The sequence below is a fragment of the Ursus maritimus genome, unplaced genomic scaffold, assembly GCF_017311325.1.
Source record: "Ursus maritimus isolate PB19 unplaced genomic scaffold, ASM1731132v1 scaffold_6, whole genome shotgun sequence".
In the NCBI taxonomy this organism is placed as follows: domain Eukaryota; kingdom Metazoa; phylum Chordata; class Mammalia; order Carnivora; family Ursidae; genus Ursus; species Ursus maritimus.
This window is the reverse complement of record NW_024426774.1, coordinates 8,866,019-8,886,523: the sequence shown is the minus strand read 5'-3', so window position 1 is coordinate 8,886,523 and position 20,505 is coordinate 8,866,019. Positions and strand designations below refer to the sequence as shown.

The window sequence follows — 20,505 nt, the reverse complement described above, 5'->3', positions numbered from 1 at the left end:
TGAGGTCATGTGACCTCCGACCCCGCACAGATGGAGTCAGGACGCCAAATGGAAGGCAGGAGCCTTACCTCTGTGAGAAGACAGCCAGGCTAGCCTGTCAGAGTGTCCGTGGTCGTGTTGATCGCAGGACTCTGCATCCCAGCTTAAACCTTCCTTGTTGCATGCGGATTTGTACCCGAGGGACTTCCTGAAGCTCAAGCAGCAGAGAATCTGTTGAATGTTTTATGATGTGCTTTTCTAAGATTCGCAGCATTTCATTGTATTTTTTCTTGCAGGAACTCGAATTCCCGGACCTGACGGCCGTCCTGCACTGCGTTCACGCCTTCCTAGCGGCAAAGGTGGCCTCTGTGGACCCCGCGTTTCTGGACAGCCAGAGCATTGCGAGGAAAGTCTTTCCATTCAACGCCGAACGTTAAATTATTTTCTTAAGAAATGACTTTTTCCTGCAAATATTGCAATTCTGTGTGATTTTATAACAAGCCTATAGTTGTGATACCAATAAAATACGTCACTAGTTTGCAGAGACGGTCGTCCTTCTTAGACCTGACGGGCCAGGGCACTGCGTGGGCGGAGCTGCCGTTCATCTGGGGTCTCCCAGTCGTGCGAAAGCACGCGCCGCACCACGCGTCCACTTCCCACGTAGCAACAGCCAGACGTTTCCACAGAATATGTCCTAGAGAATCCTGAGAGCCCACTGCTTTGATTCTCCTCCAGAAGGGAAGGGTCTCATCTGCATTTGGGTTAACTTCCCCTTTTTCTCAAGGAGGGGCTGAGTAAAGGTGTTAATTTGAGAAATGAGTGGGAAAAATACGTCAGAAAGAAAATTAATTTCAATTCTTTAATTTTACTGTTTTTATAAACTATTATATAATTAACACGTCATTTAAGTGCTAATTTAAATTACGTTCCTAATTTGTGAAATAATGCCTTTATTGCAGTTTCCTTGTTTTTTGTACTGTTTACTACTTCTAAGAAGTTCCTCTTTCTATTTTTGTCATTAAAAGCAACTCACGGCCTCCTGAACCTTCTTTGACGGAGACGGACTGTGGTCCTAGATCACATCCTCGGGTCTCAAGTCTGCGAGGACAGGAAGCACGTAACCGTCAGATTGTACGGTTCGGGAGAACAGGTAGCTGGTTCCTGCAGGAAAGCAGGTACACGGCGCCGACCGCCTGGCATCCCTCCAGGGGCGGCTTTAGCGATGACTTCTGGCTCCCTGCAGCCCACCCACCCCTTTCGGTCCGTGTGGGGGAAAGAGCACTGTTTCGGTTTGTAATGTATCGAGTATTTATAATCACGTCAGACACGTAATAATATTTAGAAGATATCTATCTGTAACACCTGTGCTGTGTGTGTTACAGACAGAATTCCTGTGTGCATTGTAGTGGCTTCTGTGGAAGACGAGCCTCCGCAGAGTATTTAAAGTGGATTTTAGATAATACTCCAAAAGAATGGTGCTCAGGGAGCATCAGGCAATGGTTTTCTCCGTCGATGTCTGTGCTTCTGCTTTGATGCACACCTCCCGTCAATGTCAGTATCAGCAGCAGCGGGAGCAGACTTTACACCCAGACACAGGTCTGCCCCCCTTCCTGCTGCGCCTCTTCCTGAGCTCCAGATTTAATGGGTTCTCAGTTTGGTCCCTTGCGCCAGAGAGCCTAAACTCACTCAAAAATAGGAGGTATTCTTCTGCACTGAAGAGTGAAGAAACTATGAAGATTTTGTTTTGTTTATTTTCATGAAAACTGTAGATTTTAAAAGTGTACCTTTGCTGGATCATAATGAAAAGAATACTGTTTTCCCAGCAAGATTTGATGCTAAAGTTTACATTTGTATAAGCATACAATTTTTTGAAAAGATGCACAACTTTTTTAAAATTCAACAACAGCAACAGTCTTCTTGGGTGGAATGAACGGAGGCCACATACCCCTTGTTCTTCCCTTTGCGTTCCTGCTGCACCTGTCCCACCCCCACAGGTCGGGCGGCACTCCTCAAGCCCCCATGCAGACTGGGGGGGGGTTAAAATGACACTTAATCATCGCCCCAGTTTGGAAGCAGGACTTGTCAAGGGCAGGGGAAACCATTAGTTTCAGGTGTAATCACACAGTGTCTCGACATGCTGTGCTCGCCGCGTGCGCCCCTGGACACCGCTGTGGGACATGGCCATCGTGCTCTCGGATGCTGCAGAGGGCACGCAGGGGGGAGCCCCGCTCCAGTTCTGACTCCGTAACAAGCAAGGCTTGAGAGAATTTGCCAGCGTGTTTTCTGGGTACGGAGAGGAGCAGCCCTGACCCCCTCATCCTGAGCACCAGCTGGGGCGGTGGAGGGAGCACTCCATGAACCCCGCAAGGCAGGATGCGTTCAACCCAGGGCCCGCCACGCTCTGCCCGCCCTTGCCCTGGAAACCATGGGCCTCCTGGCTCCTGCACAAATCCACACACACACATTATAAACTATAACCGTGCTGACAGCCAGTGTGAAGCCACTGACAAAAGCACTTTCTGTTTGTGTGAACGTCCCTGACAGTTGTGAGTGCCATGGGCCTGCGAGGTCTTCGTGTCAGAGAGGCGTTTTCCAGCGTGTCCTAGCACCAGACTGGACAAGCCCCAGCTCTGCAGGCTGACCATCGGGGGACAGGGGCACAAGCCTCGCAGGAAATGCACGGCTGAGCCGAACACAGAAACAGTTGGCAGAAACGCCCGGTAAAAACTCTGTGAAGCTCTCAATGGGCTACAGCCCTGGGGTGAACACAGTGTGTGTTTTAGACGACACTACGTCCCTCAGGAGCCCACTCTGTAAAGGAGGAGACCCACGCCAGGCTCAGTGGGGGCCTCTACGAGCAAAAGCTGGAAGTTCGAGGTGAACGCACTGGATTCCTTCATTCGACAAATGTTCCTGGAAGGATCAGTGGGTGCCGGGCAATGAGGAGCCGGAAGCCTTTTGTGGCACAGCTGAGCGCCCACGGCTGGACGGAGCGCAGGGTCAGTGTGCATGCACGAAGGAAGCGGGCAGGCCCTCGCTGGGTCGGTGCGCATGGGGCGTGGACTGCGGCCCCGCTCCATGTTTCAGAAGGACACGGACATACTGGTTCCAGACAGATCATCGCCTCATCATAGAAGATGGTTTGTTTGAAATATGACTCTGGGCTTTTCTGTTGTACTTTCTGTTTTTCTTTTGGGCTGGACTTTGGGCTGAGCTGATCTGCTATTGATATTTAGACACAGATCATGAATCTTCTGCTGTTACAGACTTACCGACAGTATGTCAAGGAAACGACTTTTACTTCACTCAGTTTCTTCTGTTAACACGCCATATTGGCCCTTTTTGGGGTCAGAGTTCTAATAGAAAATTTTAAAATGTCTTTGCGAACATGTTGACAAAGGAATTCTTTAAAAAGAACATCACACTTAAAAAAGTGAGACCTTAGTTTGTAGATTTATCTTTGAAATAGACGTTAACAAATTTTTAAAATTCAAACAAAAATGAGTTTTTTATCCTTTTTTTCTAATTTCAAATTTTAAAAAGGAAAACTCACCCTGAAGAAAAGTTCATTGAACTGCTCTGCACATTGCCTTAAGGGGGATAAAACCTACCGAAGATGGATGGAGGATAGTGTACTCTCCCCTTGGATCCTTGTGAGCCTCGTAAACAGAGAATCAAGAAACGTCGCTGATCGTGAAAGAAAGAATCTGTATCATTCACATGAAAACATTCTCAGAGTCAGGAATTGCACCGTATGTCTAAGCACATCCCTCAGGCTTCTGATTCTGAACTCTGTTCCTGGTTTTTTGTTGAAGCTACATGTTAACCACATGATTCCCTTGTTTTAACAAATATACCTCAGTCCCAAAATGCAGAATGAGTAAAAATTACATAAACTATTTGGCCAAATGTGTCCTTGTTTGTCTCTACTGAAGATAAGGAAAATATCCGTTTTAGGTGTATAGATGAGAAAACAGGGTTTCCAGGTCCCCGTAATGAATGTTGCTCTCATCCTGGGAAGGAGGGTCGGACGGCGTCTTCCGCGAAGCCTGTGTGCCTGTGTTTGGTGTAGAGCAGGTCCTCGCTGGGCGCACCCTGCATTTGTTGGGCGTGGGACGTGCATCCACTTAGCTTCCTCCCAAACCCTGGAAATAGAAACACAAGAGAGTCACTGTCTCTCCCTTCAGGGTGACAACCACGTCATAGCACAGTGACCCTAAGTGCTGTGTTGGCGAGGTCCCAGGTCCTACCTGAAATGTGCCCCCTTGAAACGGAGTCCGGGACAGAGAACAAGTTAACAATAGGACTACCCGACGATCCAGCAATCCTGCTACTGGGTATCTACCCACAGCACACCAAGACACTGATTCAAAGGGATACATGCATCCTGATGTTTATAGCGGCATTTTCTACAATAGCGAAGACACAGAAGCAGCCCAAGTGTCCATCAACTGATGACTGGATAAAGAAGGTGTGGTTCATATATATAACGGAATATTACTCAGCCATCAGAAAGGATGAAATCTTGCCATTTGCAACAACACAGAAGGAGCTGGTGGGTATAATGTGGGAGAAATTAGAGGAACAAACTCGTGTGGAATTTAAGAAACAAATGAGCAAAGGGGAATAAACACTTGAGGGAGAGAAACCAGGAAACAGACTCTTAACTACAGAGAGCACACTGATGTCACCAGAGGGGAGGGGACGGGGAGGGGGGGCGGGAGGACAGGTGACGGGGACGGAAAGCATACTTACCACCATGAGCACTGAGCAGCGTACAGAAGTGCGGGCTCACCATCGTGTACACCTGAAACTGATGTAACACTGTATGCTGACTCTGCTGGAATTAAAATAAACACACAAAAAAGAAACCGAGTCAGGGAGAAAAGGTCAGGTCTACCTTTCAGAGTTGGTAGGAAGTGCCAAGAGCTTTTGTTAAAAGAAAGAGACAGGGAGGGAGGGAGGGAGGGAGGAAAGGAAGGAAAAAAAAAAAACCCGTCCTGTGATTCCTCCTCAGTGAACACCACCACACCCGTCAGTGCAGACAGTGTGGGCTGCTCAGTCGGCACGTTTCAGTGGTCCATTAGGGAGAGGCTCTTGCAAGTTTTCTGATTTGATCAAATATGTTGTTAAGGAGCTATTCAGCGGTGTCCCCAGAGGTGTTTTGTTGTTTTGTTTTGTTTTGTTTTGTTTTGTTTTCTTAGAACTTGACCCAAGACCATCTCTTGTCATACAACAGCAATCCTCCAAAGCTAGACGCGGTCTTCATATTGTTCACTGAGTATTCAGAGCACTGAAGAGCCACAGGGGCATTTGAATGGGGCTGCTGTTATTCCTGATGGGGACTGCACGGCTGTAAGCGCTCTGAGAGCCCCTGGGTCCTGCCCCCGACCGGGCCGTCCCCTGAGAGCACGCTGGGTCCTGCCCCCGACCAGGCCATCCTCTGAGAGCCCCTGGGTCCTGCCCCCGACCAGGCCATCCTCTAAGAGCCTGCTGGGTCCTGCCCCCGACCAGGCCATCCTCTAAGAGCCCGCTGGGTCCTGCCCCTGACCAGGCCCTTCTCTCCTGTACTACCAGGGCCACAGCGCGGACAGAACCACATCTCCAAGGCAAAGAGAACCGTAAGGGGATCGATGCTTCATCATCTGACCTCTGAACTCATGGCCCAGCCTTTCCTCCATGAAGTAAGAGTAAAGATATTTATCACAAATAACATTCGCATATAACCTTAATGCTATTATTGTTAAAGCAGATAAATATAAACGCTTGTGGCAAAAGAAAAACCAAATTCACGTTTCTAAAAATATCTCCCAGGGGCTTTGGCAGCAGACAGAGGGGTAGAAATACTAAAGGCAGCTTTTAGTGAGTCCTTTCCTAAAAATTTTTATTTTATATTTTGGCAATGACAAACTATAATACAGAATTTGGTTGGGGAAAAGATATATGTTTTATTGGTACCTAACAGTAATTTTTTATTATAACAGATGTATTATTTTTTATTTTAAATTTAATTAATTAACATATGGTGCAATATTAGTTTCAGAAGTAGAGTTCAGTGATTCGTCAGTTGCATATAACACTCAGTGCTTATTACATCACATGCCCTCCTTACTGCCCATCCCCCAGTGACCCCATCCTCCCACTTCCCTCACCTCCAGCAACCATCAGTTTGTTTCCTAGAATTGAGAGTCTCTCATGCTTTGTTTCCCCTCTGATTTCTCCCCAGTTTCCCCGCCCTTCCCCTGTATTCCTCCACACTATTGCTTATGCTGTTGTCTTTCTCTGCTTGACTTACTTCACTTAGCGTAATCCCCTCCAGGTCCACCCAGGTCGGAGCAAATGGTGGGTATTCACCCTTTCTGATAGCTGAGTAATATTCCATTGTATATATGGACCACATCTTTATCCATCCGTCTGTTGAAGGGCATCTCGGCTCCTTCCACAGTTTGGCTATTGTGGACATTGCTGCAATGAACATTGGGGTGCATAAGGCCCTTCTCTTCACTACGTCTGTATCTTTGGGGTAAATACCCAGTAGTGCAATGGCTGGGTCATAGAGTAGCTCTTTTTAACTTTTTGAGGAACCTCCACACTGTTCTCCAAAGTGGCTGCACCAGCTTGCATTCCCACCAACAGCGTAGGAGGGATCCCCTTTCTCCACATCCTCTCCAACATTTGTTGTTTCCTGTCTTGTTAATTTTGGCCATTCTGACTGGTGTAAGGTGGTATCTCAGTGTGGTTTTGATTTGTATTTCCCTGATGGCAAGTGATGTGGAGCATTTTTTCATGTGTCCCTAACAGTAAATTTATACCAGAGATGAGAATATTAAATAAGATATGTCTACCCCGAGAAAAACTTTCCTCCTGTAATAAACTTCTCCTTTAAAACTGGAACCCAAGGCAAATGCAAACCAGAAAGAATATATCCAGAATGTTTCCTTCGGGAAATCAGCATTGCTGTGTTCCTTCGGGTCGACCCCTGGCTGTGTCTAACCTTGACTGACACACTGGAACAGAGTCTTACCCTCATAGATGTGGGGGTGGGTAGATTCCGTGTGAGAACCAGTGCCCGTCACGGTTGGTGAAATCAGCTTCAAGGTGATCCTGGGACTTCTGTGCAACACATTCTCTCACTGAAGCTCTGGAGTTAAGAGGCTTGCTGGCGGCTTTATGGAACGTCACGTGGCCTCATCCTTCCCGAGTGAAGGATTTTCTGTGCTGTCATAAAAGGTCAGAATGAAGCCAGACACATTTAAAAGGACAAGGTCAGGCCACAAGCCTGGGCCACAGCTCTGCCTTATTGGCTTCAGATCGTACATCCTCAGGACTGTTGAAATTAATGCCAGCTTAGCCCCCAGAGCCTCTCACCTGCCCTAAAGGGAAAGTTCCGGAAGCTGGCTCAACCACGGAGGTGCCCAGAAGGTGGAGCTGGACGCACGGTTGAACATTCTCAGGCGATTGCAGGTGTCCACTTATGTATATTTTATTCAGAAAATAAATAAAAGTCACTCTTGACTTATGCCCTCTAACGTCAAACTCAGGATATAAATAATTTGAGTGGCTGTCTCTGTGTTTTTAATTAATGAGTGTCTTTAAGTTATTCGAAAGCAGGGGTCAGCAAGCCACAGGCCATGGGCCCCGTCTGGTCTAGGGACGGTTTTTGTAAATGGGGCTTCATTAGAACATGGCTGCGTTCATTCCCCGGGACCTTGGTAACCCAGCACCCTGGGCTGAGGGCTTAAACATTGTCTTATTCTGCCTTCCAGCTGTAGCATTCATGTTTCATTCAGAAAACATTTCCCGAGCTCGTGCTGTTTGCAGACGTGCTAGGGTCTGGGGACACCAAGGTGCCGGAGACGTGGCTGCCGCCCTCCCCTCGGTGCCCTCCCATACCTGGTCATTACTAACAGCATGCCCATGCCTCCCCACTCCTGGCAGAAGGCAGCCAAGCACCCACGGGCCCTGGTAGCCCAGAGAGGCTGCTCTGTGCTGTGCCTGCAGGGTGGGCGGGTGGACAGGGGAGCAGGGAGGCCCAGGCCCCCCAGTGGAGCAGACCAGGAGAGCACAGGTCCTGAGAAGGGCAGGAAGTGTGTACGGGCCTTCAGGTGGCTCAGCGTCTGCAGATCCCAGACCGGCAGGGAAGGAGTCAGGGAGCAAGGGCCAGCAGCTGGGCGTTTGGGAATCATGATGCCATAGGACCCCTCATTCATTCACCAGTTCATTCAGCACAATTCTGCTGCAAGATTCTGAGCTCACAAAACTCACGTAACCGAGTCCTTCGGGGGGAGCAGGGCAGTCACACCGCCTTGGGCAGGGTGCCCCCGTGCTCAGAGCAGGGCTGGCTGGTTCTTCCAGAAGCAGACCTTATAGATCTCCGGAGCCTCACATGGCAGAAAGAATTTACTCCTCCTCCGAAATGTGATCTGCACAAGGGTGACAAGTAGGAACTTGCAGGAGTAAACATAAGCGAGGAGGGTACGCGGAGTTCTGGGCACAAGGTGGCTCTGAGCCTCTGTCTGCTGACGGACACCTCAGTGTAAATCCCAGGTTTCTGGAAGAGCTGAGGGACCGTAAGCCCATTGGATAGCTGGACACTGAGTAGGAGCTGCCTGCCCCAGCTGGGGGACTTCTGGGAATTCAAGTGGGAACGGTCCTCCTCCTGGGAGGGCCACACACTGAGCCAACAAGCTGGGACCCCGGGCATGACTCTGTTCAGACACCTGGCATCGGCTTGGGAAATCCACAGTGTCTGGGATAAGCCAGATAAACTCAGATGTATTCGATTTCGTTCAAAGAGTGAAGGCAAGGAGACTAAGCAGAGTCCGGGAGCTTGGATCTCAGCAGGTGTGAGCCCAGCCCTGCCTGGGTGTGGCGTCCGCCTGCAGCTTGACCAAGGCAGTGATTCCCGCACAGGCTCGCCATTGACCAGATGGGTCTGGGAAAATCTGAGCCAGAAGAGAGGGATTTAGACGCCTTCGCTATATACTGCTGATGTCGAGAACACTGCAGACACCGTCCTTGGCTGCTGTGAGTGACACCTGCACGGGGGACACCCTTGCTGGGGCTCCCCACCAGGGGACACTCCTGTAGCCATGATGGTGGGGGGGGACCCCCTCCACTCCCATCTTTCCCATGTTGTGTCTAAAGCTCAATGACCTCAGGCTTCCTCCCCCTGCCAGCACGTGCCTGCCCACACCTAACCCCACAGATCCATGTTTATGTGAACTCCCGATGATGTTACAACTTTCCTGCCAAGAAACGTTTGATAGAGTCTTTGGGCCACAGTCTCTTAAGTCAACCTAACAGAGTAGTTTTAAAAGTGGATATACCAGGTATCATGAAACTCTTGTAAGGGGCAATGTGGGGGCAATTGCGCTCAGTAAACCTTCAGACACCACATCGTCCAAGAACATAGCTTGGGGGTCAAGAGTTGAATGAACAGTGTGGGCTCATAGTTTGTTGACAAACTTATTCTGTAGAATGTCAAATGTAGCTTTACAAAATGTCGAAAAAAAATCTGCTTGTTCTCCGTTTTGAGAACACTCAAAAGTGATTTTTCTAATGAAAGCCTGATTTGTTCCACGATGTCCTTAAGACGGCCGCCTGTTCTATCAGGAGGCAAGAGCAAATGGTCGTGTTGGTCGTCACGCAATGACCACGACACCGGACCCACAGTATTGGTCATGACCAGGATGCCTCTCCGTGCACCAGAGCGCAGCATTTGGGAAAACGGGTTGACTCTTCCAGTTAGATACTGCATATGTCTCAGAATTTAACTAAGAACTCAGGTCCCACCACCACCAGCCCGCAGTGGGATTGGAACCATCTCATACTTAATCACAGAGTCGATGGTTGTGTGACAACAGATCTCACCTGGAAAAAAACAAATGTATCTAGACAGACAGCTTTTTTGGTAAATCAGTTGTTTTGTGTTAAAAACTGATGCACACTAGTAAAGTTTTACAGTATGCTAATTTCTTCATGCAGCACAGACAATGGGTCAGCTCACTGATGCTGTCACTGAGCGAGGACCTGACCCTCCCACCTGTGTGCAGGAAAGGTTTCTGGCACCAGCTACACACCCTGTGAAGGGAGAGGCTCGCCAGTGTCACGGCACCGAGGTCAGGACCACTGCAGTCCCATAGAACCGGAAAAGTGCCATCTTCCAGAAGAATTTTAAGCTGGTTTCCGGAACGAACACCCCCAAGTGCAAATTACGTGATACAGGTCGTCCCAGCGGTGATTCGGGGATGTGGTCCCTTCTTTCTTGGGGCGTCAGCATCGCAACACCGGCTCTGGGAGGCCATGGGGGACGGAGAGAGGGGCGCTGTGCACTCCTAACGCCCACGGCCAACTGGCCACCATCTGAGCGTGACCCGGGAATGCCGCCTCCCACGCGTGCATCAGAGGACAGAGAACCCCTGGAGATCCACAGTGTGCAGAGTGTGGTCAGGGTGCAGGCGTCAAGGCGCTCTGGGTGCACGGACGAACGCAGCAGGACTGGTGTGAGTGGAAACTCCAGAGAAGCCTGAAAATAGCTCCATGAAGATGGGCTCATTCGCCTGAACTCGTGTCGCCAGGAAGGCTGGCGGCCCACCCACTGTAGCCAGCCTGAGGGAGGACGGACCCCTCTGTGCAAAGTCCTTACTCCCACGACATGCCAGCGCTGCCGTGCTGACCAGGAGGGTCACTGAGAACCGCGCACATACAGCGGGCGGTCGTCTGTCTCAGAGCACGAGAGCCAGAGGAGGCCGCCCGGTGTGCTCTGCCCCAGAGGAGTCCCAGATGCGCCGGCTATGTCACCAGCGGCGGGCGAAGGCTCCAGACCCACAGCGGCGGCAGCCACGAGACACCCTGAGCCCAACCCCGGAGGTGGAGCCGCTCAGCCCGTCAGCCTCGCCGCGGGTTTGCACCGGGTGTCCTGCGGCGCTTCCAGACCAGAGCCCAAGGCAGAGGGAGAGGAGTTGGTCTGCCGTCTGGATGGGCAGCGATCCGCAGACAGCTTCCTGTCCCAGCCCCGCGTCGGTCCATTAACGTGGGGAACAGGGTCTTCTCCCAAATTAGACTTGACAAGTGCCTGGCAAAACCTTGAAAGAAAGTGTCAGAGACACATAATTCCAGTAAGAATTCACTGAGCGTGACGATGACGTGCTTGGGCAAAGGTGTAGGATGGCCTCTGACCCCAGGAAGGTCACCAGGGGTGAGTTAGCAGTGAGCACATGTGGGAAGGCGGGCTGGCTCACGCAGGCCCGTTTATTGTCAGTGTGCGCTGGGAAGCAGCCCAGATTTGAGAAATCCACGCTCACTCCCCCCTTCCCTGCAAAACACAGCAGTGCCTGTCCTGAAGGGTGTGGGAGGCAACCCTGAAACACACTTCCAGAGCCTCCTGCAAGGAGCGCCTTGGGTCAACACCCAAAAGTTACTGTTTTTTCCCTCTCAAGATTAGCAGTATGCCAGCAGAAAGCTCAATGACCTCGGAGAGGTTTTCTTAGAAGAGACGGAATGTTCCAGAACACGGTGACGGCATGGAAAGAAGAGTATGTGTGCCACTTTGCAGGTGGATGCAAGCCAGCCCTGGGGGCATGGGGCACTTGGCCTCAGTGACCCTCTGAGTGGCTCTCATGCTGAAGCTTCTGGAAATTTATAGGAATGATATTACGCATAGAGGACAAAGAGACCATAGGCAAGCAAGGGAAAATAACTTCCTGGGAACACTCTTGGAAGTCCTACGAAGACAAGGGGTTATTATCAGAATAAGAATCTCTCCTTATTTCTCATGTATCCGTCCTTTCCCATCTTCCCTGCTCCCTGGTCCACGGTCCGCCCCACATGCTTCAGCGCTGCGCCGACCTCACGTCCGCACTCCCCCCGATGCCCTGGTGGGCTCACATCCCTCCTTCTCACCTTACATCCTGTCACTGTGGCCAGTCCTTCCTGGACCCTGCTCCCTGCCCTCCGTGACCCCGTGACACAGTCGGTACGCAGCCACGTGCACAGAGGAGCACGCAACATGTGAGTGTCCCCTCACTTGGGGCCATTTGCTTTGAACACACAACGTAGAATGTTCTTTCTTTCTTAAAAGAATAAAATTCATTTTGGATTATGAAAAAGCTCTGCATTTAAACATGATGGGAAACCTGCAGAGCGAAAATGAAATGGAACCAGGCAGCTGGAAACCATTTCTTATACAATGTCTAGCATGAAAAGTTTCTATGTAAATGATGATATATATTTTTTGATAGATTTAAGAAATAAATTTGATGATTCTCCTTGTAATGAAGTACAAAACATGATAGAAAAGTATGATTTTGAGCAGGATTAATCATATATCATTAGGAAGTAAGGAGATTGAATCCATCTATTATCCAGACATTTTATGTTCCTTGCTTTTGAGTTCTTCTTTGATAAAAAATATGTTCACTAATTAGAAAAATCTCAGTCTTTGGTAAGAGAGCAGCCCACAGGAGTCTGCATGGCCAGTGTGCTCCGGCCAGCTCTCCAGCCAGGCAGAGGATGGCCGCGACAGCTGAAGGAGGAGGGGTGGGAGGGAAGCCGGCACCCCGGGAACCCGAAATGGGCCAACTGGGAGCTGCTGCAGAGCCTGGAAAGAAGGCTGGATGGACCCTCCAAAACCAGGCGATGGCGGCTTGCTGAGATTCACCAGGAGTGGGAGTGGAAGTTCACATTCTGGAACACTGAAGGTAGCCCAGCAATTCTAGGAGCAATAGGTGCACAAGCTCGGGACAGGTGCACCAGCAAGCCCCCGTCTCCCAGGCAGGGTGAGCCCTGGGGCCCCGAGGTGTGGGGCCTGAGGATGGCGGCATGTGCTCTGCGTGTGGCCACCACGGTTTGGTAGCGATGCTAGGGGAACCCCTAGAGGCCTGCACGTGTTGCCATCTACAGATTCCGGTGTTAGGATACGTGCTTGTTCAGCAGCAGAATGGCTTTCCACCCGAAAGGACCCGCTGATTTTGTCAGCTGGTAAGGACAGGGCAGTTATGGCTAGCCCCTCAGATGTGGGGGCGACGGCAGTGTGCTCCAGGACACGTGTACAGAACCGACAGACACCGGCCATCTCAGAGGCTGTCTTTGCACACAGAGCGTGAGCCCCGAGCCTGCGCTGCGTGTCCCACCCGCTGACGTAAGACGGCACCTTCTAGAAACTTACATTCTAGCAAACAGATCTGTGCACTTTCTGATTGGGATTGGGTAAAACATGTCATTTAAATGTGAATTAGGCCATGAAAATTAAATGGATAAATTAAATAATTCAGGCATTGTTTAGGAGTAAGGCATAGAGCGTGAACTAAATATTTCTGCGGTACGTCAAACATTCGCACGTTTGTTCACAGCATTTTCAAATGCAAGCTGTTCTCCAGATGAGACTTGCCGTATGTTCAAGTCCCGACACAGACCAGGACCCGCGCGCCAGCAGGAGCCTCAGTCCCTCCTCTGCAAGTGGAGACAGCGTCCGGTGCCCGCGAAGGTGTCGTGAGGACTGCCTACATCACTCAGGTGAGCGTCCCATGTGTTCTCAGTACCCGTGGATAATTAGTGGTCGCGTCTGGGGCACCTTATGGCAGAGAGAAACCGCTGCCCTCATATTTCGTCCCTGTGGATTCTCTTACGAGGGGCTGCCCAGTGCTTCCTGGAGAGCCTACCCGTGTTTGCCCCAGTGCAGCACGAGGAAACGCGCCTGAACCGCGGGGCCCGGGTGGGGGTGATGACCTCCCCACCGGACGTGCAGACTTTCAGTCCCTCCACGTTGTGTCCTACGCTTCTCACATTCAGAAAACTCATTTTTGAAATATTATTAAAAATCGGCAGGGAAACTCCAGGGTTACAGAACACATACGATGTTGTGATCAGCTATTACGTAAAACCCCAAAATATCTGTGACCCGAGTTTGCGTGTGTCTCAGAGAAAGAAGCTCTCCATCACAAGTTGTGAAATCACCTAAGCAGACCAAGCAAAGAAGCAGTCTCCTCACGTTAGGCGGAACCGAGTGTGCTTTTATGATAGGTGTGAATTTACTCAGGAGTCTTAGCAAGAATTGAGTAGTAATTGCACATAGAGTCTTCTTCATGTCTTGGCAAGTCAGTCATTAATGACTAAGCCTACAGGAGGTCTTTTTAAAATCCCTTTTATCTTTTACAAAAATATGGATTGTTTTCTACTACATACCCTCGGGGCTAAAATATTAAGCAATACAAGTAAAAAGAAAAGCCCTTTGGAAATCTCCTTTTCCTGCCCCCTCGCCCCGACCCCGCCAACTTGCACACCTTGAAATGACTGTGGCTTTTCTCCCTGCTGGTCTGCAAACACCATCCTCCTGGTTTGAAGGGCTGAGAGCAGCAGGTCTGGCCCAAGAGGGGAGCGGGGCGCAGGGCCGGTTGGGAACAGCCTCACCCAGGGAGTGTGCACCCTGAGTCCAGGCTGGTAGGCTCCCCCAGAGCTGAGCCTGCACAGCGGTCCTTACCACCTGCCCCCCACTGCCCTCCTTCCTGCTGGCACCCCAAATCCTACCTGGGAGAGCCCGCCGCCTGAGGGCACGGTTGTGCACCCGCCCGGAAACTCAGGTCCCATCGACCACCGCTCGGGTCATCGCAGCCATTCAGCAGTGGGTGTCTCACGCACACACCCCTAGGCATTGGTCATCAGGATAAATCCCAGATCTGGGCTTGCAGGTCCATCCGTGTGGGTTGGGGAAGGAGGGAGCTGGGAGCCCCAAGCCAACCACTGATCCAGCAACCCCGATGAGAAACAGCAACACGAGACAGATGAAGCCACTCGTGTGGACAGGCAGGGAGTGAGGGCCTCGGGCACGGACACCTCAGATACTCCTCCTGTGAATCAAGGAGCCCGGGGTGGACATGAGAAGGCCCGGCCCTGTCTCCACTCGTGGATTCCTGCATGCACTAAGTGGGCACTGGGCGCTTTCGCGTAACGGGGCCTGGGGTGTGGTGGCCCCAGCTTCACCCAGAACAGAGACACAGGGATGTCCCCTAAAGGCCGGTTCCGCCCAGGCCTGCATGGGGCTGGGATCGGGCGGAGCACCTGCTGACCTTGCACTCTGGTGGAGAAAGAGGCTGCGCAGCCGCTCAGTCCCAGACGACATCAGAGCAGCCAGGGCGACTAGCAGAGGGCGTCTATCTGACTGGTCAGTTAGGAAACAGGGCCAGTGCCCAATGTGGACCAGCTGTGCCAGCCATCTGCTTCCAGAAGCAGAGAGCCAGTGAGGAAGCTGGGGAGTGCCCTCGTGTCCCCAGCTGCGTGCACGCCTCAGTTGATAAATGTGCAGCCATCTCCCTTCTCCAGAAATGTGTGTCCCTCTGCATTCTGACCTGCGTGTGTGAGGGGCTATTTTCCCACTTAATTCCTCGATCCCAGTGGAAGCAGAATAACACCTCATTGTGAGTCTCACTTGCTTTCTGCAAAGCGACAGCGCAGCAGGAGGAAGGGGCAACTCTGGACAGGGGCTCTGTCCCCCACCCAGATGTTACCCCTGCAGGGACAGCCTAGCCGGGCATCCCCTTGCCAGCAGGGAGGCCCACCAGAGGCCTGAGTGGGGAGTTGCTGGACCGTGGCCAGGTGGCCTGGCCGAATGTCGGCTACTCCTGGACTGCCACGAGCAGGTGTGCCCTTGGAGACGCCAAAGCTCAGGTGAAGAGTGGGAGCGAGCAAATCACGGGGTCCAGCCCTCAGAAACCACGTGGAGGCCCACGGCCGTGCTTCTCCTCCCGGGGCACCAGGTTCCTCTCTGGATGTTGGGGATAAAGTCCTGGGGAATCCAGGAGGATTGGATGCCAGCTGGAGGGGGAGTTCACAGGACCACCCCGAGGAAGGGTGCATGGCTTGGAGTCAAAAGTGCTGTCCTGACAGCCTGGGTCCCTGGGTGACCGTGAGAAGCAGAGCCCACGACAGACCCCACAGAGCACGTGTTTAAAGCAGTGAAGTGCCAGCTGTTACTGCCTGTAATTGGTACGTGGACAGGAGAATCTCGTCTGCCTGTGGGTCACAAGAGCCGCACGTTTCAAGCACGAACTATATTCAGAGGTGAGATTGGGGTTCCGCGTGCCGCTGAAATGAAGTGGAGGCATGGGTGACGTTGGGTGTGTATTTCCTCCCCAGGGATCCTGGCGCACAGACCTGCCGGGGGGCTCCTCACTCTTACCCACCTCACACACTGTAACAATGGGGGCACTTCCTCGCGGCCAGCTGTGAGCCATGAAGGGGCGACTTCTCTGCTGTCAGGAGAGAGGGATCCCATGGCCGTCCTGTGCTGGGATTCAGGGGACGGACAGTCTTGCTGCCACTTTCTGCAGCCTGCTGTGCACTAAACCATGTGCCCTCAAAATTTACCTGCAAGAGCGCTAAGCCCCGTCCTTCCAGTGCACTTGGAGATAAGGTCCTTCAAGAGGGCCTTCAGTGCCAGAGAGGTCTTCAGAATGGACCATATTCCAGGAGGACCGGTGTCCTGACAGGACTTGTTGACTAGGACACAGACACGCACGGAGGCATGGCCGCACGAGAACAGGGGAGGTGCTGGCTCGACCCGCAGAGAGGCCTTCGGGGAAACCCGCCTGCCCACGCCCAGATCTCGGCCGCCCCGGATCTCAGACATCCTGCCGCCGTGTCTCTGTTGGTCAAGCCCCTCAAATGTGCCGAGGGCCCCGGGAAACTAAATCAGACTTTCTTTCCTCCTAGACCTCACACTTGCTTCTATATTGTACCCTTCCATTGATTTATCATGAAAAGATGTAAGATCCTTTACGATCTGCTCAAGATTAATTTTACGTGCCTAGTCTCCTGGTCATTCCCTGTGATCCATTCTCTGAACCATCCATTCAGTTCTTACACTTGTCATTCTTTCATTTGTTCATCTACCCGTTCATTAATTCCACTCGCCTATCTCCCATCCCTTCCTCCTTCCCTCCCTGCATCCATTTGTTCACATTTACCAAGTGTCGTATATACCATGGACAGAACAAGAAGCAAAGTCAACGACTCTCGGAGCCACCCTGTCGCCCCTGGAACCGGAAGTCTCTCTCTCTGTCCCAGATGGCTTCCCACACACATTATCCCCCGGCAAGTTCTCCTCATCACACCTGTGGTCACGCAGCCTCTCCCGTGTCCCCACGATTCACATCCAGGATTTTCACAGGGAATGAATCGCACTCCACAGAAATGACTTTCTCACTTGTCTTCCTAACCAGACGACATATTTGGTAAATGCAGGGAGAACACCTTACTTCTGTTCCCGTCGGTCAAGCACGGAGCTTGGGCCTAAAGTCGTGTGTAATGATTGTTGGCTGAATCTAAGAAGAAATGCGTCATTTATTTTACTGAGTCATTGTGAAAAATCTCAACAGGATTGTCAGGCCTTTGTTTTTATAACCTTTGCAGGTTTTTTTTTTTACTATCATATCTCACACACACACACACACACCCAAAACTAGCTAGAAAGAGGACATATATTCTCTCGGACTAAAGTTTGGTCAAAATGACATTGAACATACAATTTCTGTTGTGTTGTGTTGTTTCCCTAAATCGATTGAATTGACTGGTTTGCCCTCGTGTGAGCCGTACCTCTAGCCCAGAAGGAACAAACACCTCCTCGCTTCTCCTGAGAAAATGCTATGTGCTTGCAAATCAGGAGTGAGTCGCCGATATTTATATCCTCCTCTGGAAGTCATTCAAGTGTGTTTATTGACCTTCACCTCTCGGGTTGGAGAAGTACACTCGGAGAGACAAGCTGTGCGTTTTCATGTGCCTGGATTCCGGAGTCCCTTAGCTCATAATTCTGAACCTGGCTGAGCTGCTGCATTTACCAACAGAACATTTCTTTAAAATCCCAGTATCTTTCTTTTCCTTCTCCAAGGAAAGTGTTATATTTCCCTGTCTCTTTAGGAGCGTGTGAAGAACTCAGCCCAACAAGAGAACAAGCCATACCTGAAAAAGTTTCCTAACCGTGTTCTTCCGCACCTTCAGACAAGACCTGGCTTGAATTTGCTGCCTTTTCCATGGGCCCGGCATTCCCCGTGAATGACAATGACAGGAGCCCCCATCTGCTCCCTCTTATCACAGCTCTGCCCTGTGTGCTCTTGCGTTGTCAACACAAGGACAAGGTCCGTCTGTGACCTCTGATAGGGTAAGGACAGCGCTGGGAAGCAGAGGCATGAGTCATTTTGTAGGTCACCCTCCTAGAAACCTCTGGCAAGCACAGGAGTGATGTTCTTTCACTATGAGAAACCGAGTCGCCCTGTTGCTCCGTTAGTGAGGTAAGGTGTGACCGTCGGAGACCCCAGGGTCTTGGCACAGGTGAGCTGCCTCTCACCCACTGTCAGGGTGACCGGACATCTTCTCAGGAGGGAGATCATCATTGGGCAGGTCTGGGACCTGGGAGGACCCTGGGATGCATTTAGCTGCCGCGCGCGTTTGAATAAATGCACTAAGTGTGGACAGGGACAAACCCGCCCTGCTCCGGGAGTGGAGGCAGGGAGGCCTGCGTTGTCACCACAGCAAGCACAGGTCACGGAGACCAATCACGCAGTTGTTAACGTCGTTATTAGCGTAGAGACTTTAGGATGCGTGTTCCCACTGGGCCTAGCCACACAGGGCTCTAATTTCCATCTGTTGGCACATCGTGCGTGTACCATTCATTACCTTCAGGACACCTTTAGAGAGACGTCATGCCAACAAATGCATTTCCAGGTTCCAGTGGTCCTCACCTACTCCCCAAACCGACTGGGGCCTGAACTCAGTGGGAAAGTGAGGGTGCCACATCTCATTACTGACAACAGACACTTGCCCTGGGGCTCCAAAATCCACTGAAAATGGGCTGGATGCCTTTCCCAAGAGCCACTCTTGGCTTGTCGCAGACTGACCTCAGAGAGGCTTCTGCATGTCGCGTTACTTTAACAGATGCCAAAATGTTTTCTTGATTTCTTCTTTAAAATGACACATTTATTTTTTTTAAATCTTCCAAACAACAATTCCCTTTTCTAGGTTGCCTTTATGCGGTTAGTTAAATGACAGCCTTCCAGGAAAGTCGCAGTGTTTCGTTTAAACTCGCTGTACCTCAGTGCTGTCGCACAATGGAAAACTGCGGTCCACGGAACATTTAATGAACCCTCTTCACATCCACTAGTATTTCTCTGCGCCCTCGAAGCAATTTAAATTCACTAAAAGAGAGGAGCAATTATGTACCCTTCCTGAGTCTCATCTCTAGGAAGATCGTATCTGTTTGGAAGCCGCCCCCAGGACAGTCAGAGCCAGCTTCCGAAACGCGAAGAGTACGGGTCCCGGTCCACGAAATTCTGATATTTTGTTTAATCTGGTGATGTTCCAAAAACTCTTAAGAGAGTTGAGAGGGAATGACCGTGAACTGGAAACTACTAGAAGGCTCAGCCGGCTGGGGCCTCTCCCCCTGCCTCGGTGGGGCCTCCTCACAAACACAAGGCCTCCTGCCACACTGCGGAGGTCACTGGAGCGCCCGAAGGGCAGGACCCGCCGATCCTGTGCACAGGGCGTGAGATGCCCTGCGGACACACACCTTGCCTACGGCCCGTGCCAGCTGTTTGCTGAAGTAACGAGGACGGAAGTGAGCTCCAGCCTCGCCTGCTCCCATCCTCACCTCCAGGGATGCAGCCAGATGTTGCTCAGGGCCCGCGGGCGTGAAGAGTACGCGTCCCTGAATCCCAGATTCCAACGCCACCGCGTGACGTTCCCAGCTGAAAGCCCGCCCAGGTGCCACAGGCCCCCGCCTCCCGCTCAGAACCCACGGTTCACGAGTCGGTGCGGCGCCAGCATGCTGGGGTGGTCGGCGCCGGGTTGTCTGTTGAATTTCTTGGCACTAAAAGCCTCCTGCAAGTATCTGGTTTTGGCGGACTTCCATAAATTGTCAGGTGACCTGCTGACCTGAGCCTGAATAATGACTCAGATTTTATAAGGAATGTTAACTAAGTTTGAGTCACAGGACTTTTTTTTTTCTTCTTAAAAAGGAGCTTACTTCAAGATGACTATAGATTGACATCAGAGTCGGCTGACGGTAAGGGGCCTGTGCGCCCCTCCCGCCAGCCTGCCTGGCGCTCACTGACAGGCACCCTATCGGCGTGGGGGGGGGCGGCTCATTCTCCTGACTGAGCCACCACGCTGCCCTGCTGACCCACTTCCCTCGGCGACCTTCTGTGGCAAGCGTCCAGCCCCAAAACCAAGCTGCGGTGGTGCCGTCCCCGCGGGGCCTTGTTCTCCTCCCGTCCATGACGGTATTTTCTTTAAAAAGGCAAACTTCTCTGCAAGTTGATAAATAAAAGAACAAATGACACACACAATTAATGACAAGTAAAGGGCAAGAATGGGCACTGGTTTGCAATAAAGGGTTTGAGTTCCGCGTTGGAGTGGGTGGGCTTTGAACCCAGCCCCAGGCCCTGTGTCCATCAGAGTCAAGGTGAAGGCTGGGGGGTCCCCTGGGCCCCCATAGAGGAGACATGACACCTGCCTGCAGAGCTCAGAGGACAGGCAGGC

At 51.4% G+C, this 20,505-nt stretch overlaps 1 protein-coding gene and 1 long non-coding RNA gene across 2 annotated transcripts in view; both read left to right on the top strand.

The window, feature by feature from the left end:
• SNTG2 (syntrophin gamma 2) overlaps positions 1-834 on the top strand; it is a 176,464-nt gene extending 175,630 nt beyond the window's left edge. Inside the window, exon 18 of the mRNA XM_040623084.1 lies at positions 276-834. Coding sequence (XP_040479018.1) covers positions 276-416 — 141 coding nt within the window. The 3' untranslated portion in view covers positions 417-834. The remainder of the gene's footprint in view (positions 1-275) is intronic.
• A 117-nt stretch (positions 835-951) lies between these two features.
• On the top strand, positions 952-20,220 carry LOC121100963. Its single transcript, XR_005832746.1, has 5 exons — positions 952-1,154; positions 5,184-5,334; positions 5,557-5,663; positions 13,332-13,494; positions 18,988-20,220. It is a non-coding gene; the product is annotated as an uncharacterized LOC121100963 (long non-coding RNA).
• Positions 20,221-20,505: the final 285 nt, after the last annotated feature.